The sequence below is a fragment of the Pan troglodytes genome, chromosome 22 (assembly GCF_028858775.2).
Source record: "Pan troglodytes isolate AG18354 chromosome 22, NHGRI_mPanTro3-v2.0_pri, whole genome shotgun sequence".
NCBI classification, from domain to species: Eukaryota; Metazoa; Chordata; class Mammalia; order Primates; family Hominidae; genus Pan; species Pan troglodytes.
In genome coordinates this window covers 32,255,689-32,266,542 of record NC_072420.2, presented here as the reverse complement: position 1 = coordinate 32,266,542, position 10,854 = coordinate 32,255,689, and the positions used below count along the sequence as shown (strand labels likewise).

Sequence of the window (10,854 nt, the reverse complement as noted above, 5' to 3'; positions counted from 1 at the left end):
CCAAACCCCACGCTGTTATTCCAAGTTCGCTTGCTGGGCACGGTAAGTGAACCCTGGGAGTCCTGGACTGGTGAAGGCCACCATGCCCTACCTGGAGGCTGCTCAGGGTCTAACATCCTCTAGCATCCACGGGAAGGGATTGCGTTAGGATTTTTTTCTCTCGTAAGAAAGTTCCTGTCTCCCCCTAGAGCCAGGCACACGCCTCCCGCGCCAGACCACTTGTCCCAGGCACAACGTTTTTTGACTCTTCGCCTCCCCCGTTTCGATCCCCCTTCCTCTCCGCCTTAGGTGGCAGGAAAATCCTTTACCTCCGACCAATCCCACCGATGCCGAGCCGCGCGCGCGCGCCAACTAGAGCTCCGTCTGTGCACGCCATTGGCCACCTCCACCTATGCGAGATGACAGGCAGCTTCGCGGACCTATCGCCGAGGGAGGCAGAGGCCTCCGGCCCTCCCAAAGCTGCTTTGTTAGGGGCTCCCTGGTCGTCCCCCGGCCCGCCGCGCCTCCGCTGCCTGCGGGCGATCTCCCCGGGCCGCGCTGCCGGAGCCTCGCAGGAAGGCATCTCTGGAGCGCGCGCCGCCCGCGCCCCTCCAGCCGCGCGCTCCGAGCCTGGCTGCGGCGCGGATACCCGGCGTGCGCCCGTAGTCGCTCACCAGCCCAACTCCGAACGCCCCGCTCCTGCATCCACCGCCTCGGATTGGCTGGTCGGAGGCGGAGCGATTGTCAGGCGGCCCAATCGGAGCTCGGTTTCCCACGGGCTCCCGCGGCCCGGCCCCCGAGGCCGCAGGCGGAGGCGCCCTGACAGCGCCGATTGGCAGACCACGAGCGGGTTCGAGCGCGGCCGGCAGAGCAGCGCCGCCGCGGTCGGGCGCGCAGCTCTGCAGCTCCGCGAACGCCTTGGCGCCCGCAGCCCCAGGGGCACGGCTGTCCCGCATCGTGCCTGGCCCCGTCGCGGAGATCCCGGACGACCGTCGCGGGTGAGTACCGCGGGCCTGGGGTGCGCGGGCGTCCGGCCGGAGCCGCCCCGGGAGACGGCGGCGAGGATGCCCGGAGCCTCGGTGCCCGTGCCGGGCACGTTCTGACCCCCGTCTCCCGCACACTGGGGCTCCCGGCGGGTCCTAGCTCCCCCCGATCGGGCTTTCCACGTATTGTTTTCGTGTTCACACACTTGGGAGGTGGGGAGATGCGGGGAGGGGAGGCAGGAGGAGGCATCCCTCGCGCGAAGGAGGGAGACGAGACCGTGCAGCCCAGGTGTCTTCGCTGGTTGGAAATGACAGCGTCCGGACGTCGGCATTCGGTCCTCTCGGCAGCAGGAGGTCAGCGCTGACCTGCGGCGGCCGCGGCACTTTGTATTTTATCGGCTGATTTTTGTCAACTTCGGGGAGGGCGTGCGTGTGCATCCTTGTGTCTATGTTTGCGTCTCGGTCCCTGACTTAGGCACCTCCAGGCCTGGCTTCTCGGCGACGCGTCCTGGGCGCTCACCTTGGCGATCCGTGCCGCGCTCGGGGCCGGGCTCACCGGGCGGAAAGCCCGGAGGCCGGCGCACGGAGCTGGGGACCCGCGACGAGCCCCCGGAGGGGGGCATTAAAAGCGGAATCCTGCGGGTGCGCAGACAATGCCTCATCCGGGCGGTCGGGTCCCGGGGGCTGTGCCCTGGGTCCCCGCGCCCTATCCCGTCCCCGCCTCGCCCTCTCACCAGCTCTGCCGCTGCGATGCTGCTGCGCCGCGCCCCTCGCCACCCGGCTGGGGACCCGCGTGGGGCCCGCTTTTGTTTACAGACCTCGCCATTGGGCGAGAGCAGCGCGCCGTGCGCCCCCCAGCCCCGGCGGCTGCCGCCTGCCCCCTCCGAACCTGGAGAAGTTGGTGCGCGCTGTCAGGTGACGCCCCCTCCCCCCGGCCGCGGGGCGGGATGCTGCAGGGGAAAGATGCCGTCTCGGCGCCTTCGCGCCCAGCCCCCGCCGCGCAGGGCGCCTCTAGGTCCTCTGCACCCGGGGGCGCCCGTGTCCCAGCCTGGGGTCCAGGCTGGCGGCCCTCGGGGCGCCGACTCGGCCACACTCACCCGGTTCCAGTCGTCGCATCTCCTGGTCTTGCCTCCGGGTCAGCCCTGGTTGACTCGGAGCCTGCCTTTTCCCGCGCGCTGGCAGGTCTTGAAGGACGTGCGCGAACCCTTGGGGACACTGTGCAGTCTGTGCCCGCCTCGGTGACACCCGCGCGGCCCCGCGGGGCAGCTGTGCCGCATCCCGAGTCAGAGCCGTCCGGATCGGGTTACCCATGCACGCTGACTTGGCGCATACTTTGAGTTGGAGCAGAGGTTGAGAGCCTGTGCGCTGAGGTCAAACAAACCCGGGTTCCAGTACCTGCTCGGTGTCACTCACAAGCTGGGTGATCCCGGCCGAGCTATTCTATCTTCCTTTGTCTCAGTTTGCGCATCTGTAAAGTGGGGATAAGGAGTAACCTCTAGCGGGGCGGGGCTTAAACGACCATATAGATTAACCTCAAAGCACTGTGACAGCCACGTATGAAATATTAGAGTCCTGTTGATTCTGTGTTAGAGGAAATCTGTAATAGAGGATGGCCCCTTGTCGCTTTCCTTTTCTGCGTTCTTCACTCCCCCAGCCCCGATTTCTTTTTATTATAAAAGGCATGAAGGACTGTTGTTCTCAGCTTCAAACAGGACTTGTTTTACTTGGCCTTAGGTTTAATTAGATTTATCTAATCGCTTGCAGCCCTTTTAAAAATGTGTTTGAATTTCCATTAGGTTTTAGTTGTTTCTTCTTTCTTCTTCAAGATTCTGCTGGGACCCAGACCTGGGTTTGGAGAAGGAAAAACCCTTCCAGGTGGAAAGCAGTTGCCAGTGAACCAATGACTGCTGTGGAAAGTGATTAAGTCCAGGAAGGAGGGAGGTTTGAACAAAGAGATGTCTGGAGGTTAGGAGGGAACACTTTCTAGGAGAGATGAAATTTAAGCTATGCCTTGTAGCTGAAGAAGTTTGGTAAATTGTTGGTTTCCAGCATATGCTTTTTTGTATCTCAAGGTAAAAAGCTGGGCTAGGGAGGGTGGATGCCTTTGCGTGGTAAACACCGACGTTGCTAAGTAATTATCTTTGAATAGAGGAGAAATAAAACTTAAGGAAGAGGCTGTTGACTAAGCAGGGAAGGTAGAAGAGAATCAATTTCATTGAATATCTTCAAAATGTTGTGAATGTGTTTTGAGTTGTTTTTCCTCCACTAGCTCTGCACTGCTACTTTTCTTTAGGCAAAAAGAGAAATGGGTTTCATATAGAAATAAACAAAACAAAATAATAACAGTCCATAATCAGATCAGATGATCTCAGGCTTAACGACAAAGATTTTATTGAAAAAAAAAACTTCCTGTTTTAACACCCTTTTGCCTGTTGGAATAAATTATTGGGTCCAACAACACATTCTTTGAATGTAGGCCCCAGGGGCCTTTGCCAGCCAAAACAGGCAAACAAACAAACATAAACTCGACTTGTAGGCTGTCCAGTGGTTGGAGAAGCCCTCAGGATTGCGCTCTGTCTCTTCTGTTCCCCTGGGCCTGCCTCAGTTACCCCGAGTGGAATCTGACTCCCGTGAACCCCTATTCGGCTGTTGATGTGGAACGCGGCCAGTAGCATTGTTGCTAGATGTCAATTAATAAATATGATAACCTATTTAAAGTTGAACTCTCAGAAATGATTCTCATCCTTCTTGTACTTGTTCTGGGAATTCTCGCGCCCTTAGGGATGCTGAAGGCCTCTTTCCCCCCTGCTGTTGTGTGGGGATCAAATCAGTTGGGGGCCTAGACTTAAAAGGGAGCACGTGGTTAGGAAATCTCATTAGCTGACAATTTAACTCCACTCTAATGCTCGTCCAAAGAGCCCGGACAAAGACTTCCTCTCCTTTCCCTTTGCAGTTCTCTCTCCTTGCTCCTCTCTTCTCCCCTCCCCCTCTAAACCAGAAAGGAAAAGCAGCGTTGGGCCTGTCTCCTTTTCCCAGATTCCTGCAGTTCTAGTGTGCCGACTGAAACCCTGGAGCCCTGAGCAGGAATTCCTTGGAAGAGTTTGCTGAGGGCCTACTAGGTGCATGTATTAACACTTCTGCGATTTCTGCAAGGATCATACTGTCTAAAGGAGAAACACGTTTTGTGAGACAACACTTTCATAGATGTGCAGTAGAAGCCTCTGGTTTTTCCAAATGAGGAAGGCAGGTGAGAGCATGGGAACCACATCAAAGCCTTGCCTAGAAATCTGTGCCGGGAAGAGGGGGCTTCTGTCTGTTTGAGGAGGGCAGAGGAATGGGAGTGAGAAGCCAGGAAGAAAATTCGGTTCCTCTGGGCCAGGTACAGATGCTCATGAAAGTGCTGAACACCACGGACTCAGGCTCGTGGTTAAGAAAGAGCCTCGTTTTATGATCTCCAGTCATTTGGTCTTCTGTATCAAAAACACACTTTCACTGGGGATGTGTGTGTGTATATTATATACACACATGTATATTTACATGTACATTTTCTTTCTAAATTAAGCAAATAGGTAGAAGGTATGTTTCTAAGGGTAACTCTCCTTTTGTTTTTCCCTCAATTCCGGACCAGAAAAATCAGATTAGCAGGGCTCTAGTAAACGTTTCTGTTTTTCCCAATTCCAAACTTCAGGTCTTTTCATCTCTAAATACTCCATTTTATATAAGCTATAACTCCTGTGTAAAAAAAAAAAAAAGAACAAATTCTCTCTCATCAACATTGTAGGCCAGATCATTTATTAAAAAAAATAATAAAAGAGACATTCAGAAATAAAGCAGTACTCAGCAAGGAACAGAGTGTTTTTTAAAATAAAACAATGTTCTAGTGTAAAAGGGTACACGATATTAATAGTTAGGTGGAGTTTTCCCCTTCCATTCCCTTCCCAGCCTCTGGCACCGTCCTCCACACCCTCCAGCATAAGACCTTCCCTGTTCCTGCGGTCTCCAGGGACCTCATTAAGAAATTCATAAGGGCCTAGACTGTGGGCATGGGAAGCCGCAGAGATTCCTCCAGTGCGTGTGTGAGATTCTTCTAGAAGACCTTGAAGCTCTTTCACTAGGTGAAGAGGTTCTTCTCCCTCTGGGCTGAGGCAGAGCTGGGAGACTTTGCATCCTACCGCGGAGCCCTGGAGTGGGGTCTCAGCTCACTGAAACGATTGCAGAGGTGGAGGGGGTGGGGGTACTACGCAGGCATGATCTGAGAGCCGATCAATTGTCTGCTTTCAGAGGATGTTAAACAAAGAGTGATGATTCATTGAAGAACTCTGTGGGAGGAAGTTTCTTTCAGCTGAGCACAATCTTCAGTTTCAGAATGGGCCCAGGGCCCTTTGAGGCTTGGTCCTGTCACCAAGTATTTCTTTCCTTAAAGGAAGACTTGGGTGTAGCTGGAGTGGGGGCATCCTAGCCTTTTGGAACCTAGCAAAACCGAAGTATAATATGGATGTTTTCTGTTTGGGACCACTTTGAATTCATGAAAGAAAGATGAAAGGGAGGGGGAAGTGTCTTTGGTTTTAAGAAAATAACACCTGTGTTATTTATTCCAGCTTCTGCCCCGCTAGAGTATGATTTTATTAAAGAGCAAAGGATTCCAATGCAGTTGTGCTGGGGAAAAGATCTAACTGGGAGGCAGTGGGGCTGAGTGTCCAAGCTTGGAATGAGTGGAGAAACTGATTGGAGATTGGGCTATGAGGATTCAGTTGCTTTTCCTTAAAGACCCAAAACACGCTTCTCTGTGACCATGAGGAAGACAGGATATCCTGCCAAAAAATCCTGGCTTTGCAAAGCCTGTTTCCAAAGGAGCGTTCTCCTGCCTCCCTTCCACTGTCCCTCCCACCTTGCCTGAGAGCTGCTAACCTTGTAAACATAGATCAATCCATCAGTCCTAGTTCCTGCTCTTGGTTTCCTCTGCCCACTCTGCAGGGGTAATAATGAGCCCCAGAAAGCCACCACGTCATCTGGGGGCAGGGGGAGGTCACGATGAGGAGTGGGTCTTGGAATCCTCTCTGCTAGGGGAAGGGGAGATGTCAGGACCATGGAAATGGGGTGAACAGGATTTGCTACCGATTGCTTGCTCAGGAGGGAAGGTGGGATCGGGACAGTAGTGACGTCTGCTTGTTGAGGGGCCTTGAGGTAGGGGTGAGGGTCTGCCCTGCAAAACCTCTCCTCTGAGCCTTGTTGGAGGCCTCCAGTGTCTGTTGGGAAAGATTGCAGCCCCAGGCCTCACCTTCCAGGGCTTATCCTGGGGCAAGATCTCTATCAACCCAACCCTCTTTTGGCCATCACCTGGGCTGGGTGGCCGCATTCCAGGCAAATGATAATTTCTTGCAGGAAAGTCCAGGAGGGTCTCATGAGCTCGTTTCCACTCACTCTTTGGGCAGTGTTTTCAGAGGCTCAGAACCACGGGGCTTACTCTTGCCATGACCTTCTGTGGGTTTTGTTTTGTTTGAAACTTAACAGGACCCTCACCCAACCAACTGGAGTAAAGTGTAAGTTCTTTCCTTCTTGCAGAATGTGCATCTCTGTCTCCTCACAGGACACAGGATATCTTTGGAAAGTGATAATTTGGAGGGCAAGTTCTTTAGCATAATATGGGCTACCTGGGTACTGATAACCACAGGGGTGCATCTCCACACTGCTAAGGCCCCAAGCTCCCTGGGGTACCCCAGGACACTCCTCCTCATGCCTGTTGCCTGGTGTCATTATTAATTCTACCACCTGACATGCTCAAAAATGACCCACTTTGGTCTCTTAGAATCCTGTGTCCCAAGTGTCCCAGCTGTAACTCTGAGTATGTTTTAAATAACTCTATCTAGTACTGTTCTGATGGCAGATTCTGCTTTGTTCTGGTGGTTAGCAGCATCTGGCTTTTGGTTTCAAAGTGTGTTCTAACTGGGGTCGGCTGTGCTGGTTGGTGGAGAGATGAAGGCGGTGCCACGTGCACTTCCTTTCATCTGAAATTTTCTTTGGATTCCAAAGTTATTAAGGTATTTGGATGCTCATTCTTGCCATGGCAGAGTTTTGACCTTTTTATGATGATTCTTACTGTCTGCCCTACTGTGGTGTGGTAGGGACTTTCAACAGGTTTCTTATTCTCTCTCTTTTTTTCTTTTTGGAGATAGAGTCTTACTCTTGTCACCCAGGCTGGAGTGTAGTGGCACAATCTTGGCTCACTGCAACCTCCATCTCCCAGGTTCAAGCAATTCTTGTGCCTCAGCCTCCCTAGTAGCTGTACAGGCGCCTACCACCATGCCTGGCTAATTTCTGTATTTTTAGGAGAGGCAGGGTTTCACCATGTTGGCCAGGCTGGTCTCGAACTCCTGACCTCAGGTGATCTGCCTGCCTCGGCCTCCCAAAGTGCTGGGATTACAGGTGTGAGCCACCACGCCTGGCGGAGGTTTCTTGTTCTCTTAAGGATCCAGCCTACATCTCTCAGCTACCTTTGTAGTAGGGACGCAGTTTTTGTCTATCAAACTTGAGTTGGTTTTGCTTAAATCACACTTAATTCACAATTTTACTCAGTAGTAATGATCTAGTTTAATATTTTTTCTGACATAAATTATACTTTTATTTCATGCAGATACTTCGACTCAAGTAATGCAAAGTTCGATTTGATTCTAAAAATAATGTGCAGGCTGGGCGCTGTCTCTACTAAAAATACAAAAATTAGCTGGGTGTGGTGGCGCACACCTGTAATCCCAGCTACTCAGGAGGCTGAGGCAGGAGAATCGCTTGAACCTGGGAGGCGGAGGTTGCAGTGAGCTGAGATCATGCCACTGCACTCCAGCCTGGGTGACAGAGTGAGTCTTCGTCTCAAAAAAAAAAAAAGTAGTGCAGAGTAAAAATTCCATATAGCATTAAGAGACTCAGAACAGATGCGCTTCTCTTGAAAAGTATTTTAACAGTCTTCTGCCCCGGTCCTGTTTTATTCCCATCCAGCCTGATATTCTCTGGAAACAATTACATTTGTTCATTTTTGTTTTTAGTGCTTCTAGTGATTATCTTTATATCTGTAAATAGTATGAATATATGATTTAATTCTCAGCTTCCTGTTATAATGAGTGACAATTGCATCTCACCTGCTTCCTTCATTCTCCACATTTTTTGATAATTATACTTACGGTTCTTTTTTTCTTTTCTTTGAGATAGGGTCTCGCTCTGCTTCCTAGACTGTAGTGCAGTCACGGCTCACTGCAGCCTCAAGCACCCAGGCTCAAGCGATCCTCCTGCCTCAGCCTTTGGAGTAGCTGGGGCTACAGGTGCATGCCAGTATGGCCGGCTAATTTTTTAATATTTTGCTATAGAGATAGGGGTTCTACTATAGTGCTCAGGCTGGTCTTGAACTCCTGGACTCAAGCGATCCTCCTGCCTCAGCCTCCCAAAGTTCTGGATTACAGGTGTGAGCCATGGCATTTTTTTTAATGGTTCTTTTTCTTTTTTTCTTTTTCTTTTCTTTTTTTCTTTTTTGAGACAGAGCCTCACTCTGTTCCCCAGGCTGGAGTGCAATGGCATGATCGCAGCTTGGTGCAATCTCTCCACCTCCCGGGTTCAAGCAGTTCTCCTGTCTCAACCTCCCAAGTAGCTGGGATTACAGGTGTGAGCCACCATGTCCAGCCGTGGTTCTTTTTCTTTTTTCTTTTATTCTTGTTTTTGTTTTGAGATGGAGTCTCACTCTGTTGCCCAGGCTGGAGTGCAGTGGCATGATCTTGGCTCACTGAAACCTCTGCCTCCCAGGTTCAAGCGATTCTCTTGCCTCAGCCTCCCAAGTGGCTGGGATTACAGGCACCTGCCACTGTGCCTGGCTAATTTTTTTTGTATTTTTAGTAGAGACTAGGTTTCACCATCTTGGCCAGGCTGGTCTTGAACTCCTGACCTCATGATCCACCCTCCTCCAAGCCTCCCAAAGTGCTGGGATTACAGGCGTGAGCCCCTGCGCCTGGCCTTATGGTTCTTGAATTGATTATTCTTCAGTCTTTATATTACTGACATAGACCTTTAATTTAGTTACATCAACCAATGACAGTGACTTTTAATCCCTCCCTGCCCTTGTGAAATTAGAAATGGATGTCCTGATCTTCTCTTTTTCTCCTTAACTTTCTTCCCGGCTCTACCCCCAGCAACGTCAGCAGTCAGGAGTGGTAATGTTATGTTGGTACATTGTATTTCTGTAATCATGATTAAGTCTTCTAGGTTTTCTCTATAGATTGTTTTTATTTTTATAACAGTATTATTAAGATATACTTCCACCTCTTTTTAAAGTAGACATTTCAGTGGTTTTTGATAAATTTACAGAGTTGTACAACCATCACCACAGTCGATTTTAGGACACTTTCATCACCCCAAAAGAAACCCTGTACCCATTCAGTCGCTTCCTTTCTCTACCCTTCCTCCCAGCATTTGGCTACCACTAATCTACTTTCTGTCACCATGGATTTGCTTAGTCTGGACATTACTGAGAAATAGAATCCTAAATATGTGGTCTTTTGTGACCGGCTTCTTTCATTTAGCATCATGTTTTCAAGGTTCATCTGTAGTGTGACGTGTGTCAGTATTTCACTCCTTTTTCTGGCTGAATAATATTCCATTGTATGGGTATACTACATTTTGTTTATCCATGTATCAGTTGATAGACATTGGGTTATTTCCACCTTTTGGCCTTTGTGTGTAGTTACTGTTATGAATGAATATGGCACAAGTATTTGTTTGAATATCTTTTTTTTTTTTAATTCTTTTTTTTTTTCTTTTGAGACGGAATCTCGCTCTGTCGCCCAGGCTGGAGTGCACAGGCATGATTTCGGCTCACTGTAGCCTCCACCTCCCAGGTTCAAGCAATTCTCCTGCCTCTGCCTCCTGAGTAGCTGAGACCATAGATGCATGCCACCATGCCTGGCTAATTTTTGTGTTTTTAGTAGAGACAGAGTTTCACCATGTTGGCCAGGCTGGTCTCGAACTCCTGGCCTCAGGCCACCTGCCTGCCTTGGCCTCCCAAAGTGCTGAGATTACAGGCGTGAGCCACCACGCCCGGCCTTTTAAAAAAATATTCTTTTGGATGTAAACCTAAGAATGGAGTTGCTACGTCATACGTAATTCTATGTTTAACGTATTGAGGAACTACCAGATTATTTCCCAAAGTGGGTGCACCATTTTACATCCCACCAGCAGTGCATAAAGAGTCCAATTTTCCTACATCTTTGCCAACACTTGTTATTGTCTGTCTTTTTGATTATAGCCATCCTATTGGATGAGCGGCTGTATCTCCTCATGGTTTTGATATGCATTTCTCCAATAAATAATGTCATTGAACAGAACATCATTTCATGTGCTTGTGGGCTAATCGTATATTTTCTTTGAAGAAATGTATCTTCAGACATGTTGCTCATTTTTAATTTTTTTTGTTTTTTATTAGTAAGTTGTAAGAATTCTTTATCTATTCTAGTTATAAGTCCCTTATCAAATATATGATTTGCAAACATTTTCTCCATTCTGTGGGTTGTCATTTAATTTTCTTGATGATGCCGTATGCATATTTATTTTTAAAAGCTGAAAGTCAATAAAAAATGTTTACTTAGTCATGATTCTGCCAATACAAAATGTTTACTTAGTCATGATTCTGCCAATACTTTTCACTACATAGGTAGGTGGTATGGTAATTTACATTTCCTTTTCTACACTTCTGGCATGACTAATTAAGTTATAGATCAAGAAAAGGAACACAGGAAACATTTTGTTTTAAAACACCAATTTCACACTTAAAAAAAGCAAAACTTTGTTTACTTAAAAAACTCTGAATCACTCAGTTATTTTATTTATCAGAGCTTCTTGAAGGAAATATTTGCAATGA

At 49.2% G+C, this 10,854-nt stretch overlaps 1 protein-coding gene across 4 annotated transcripts in view; it reads left to right on the top strand.

The window, feature by feature from the left end:
- The first annotated feature begins 229 nt into the window (after positions 1-229).
- Positions 230-10,854, top strand: part of LOC134809257 (collagen alpha-1(I) chain-like) — a 216,527-nt gene continuing 205,902 nt past the window's right edge. For all 4 annotated transcript variants that reach the window (XR_010154530.1, XR_010154529.1, XM_063803692.1 and 1 more), the window contains exon 1: positions 230-977. Coding sequence is in view for 2 of the 4 variants with exons in the window: in XM_063803692.1 (XP_063659762.1) it covers positions 327-977 (651 nt within the window). In the remaining 2 variants the exon portion in view is untranslated. The remainder of the gene's footprint in view (positions 978-10,854) is intronic.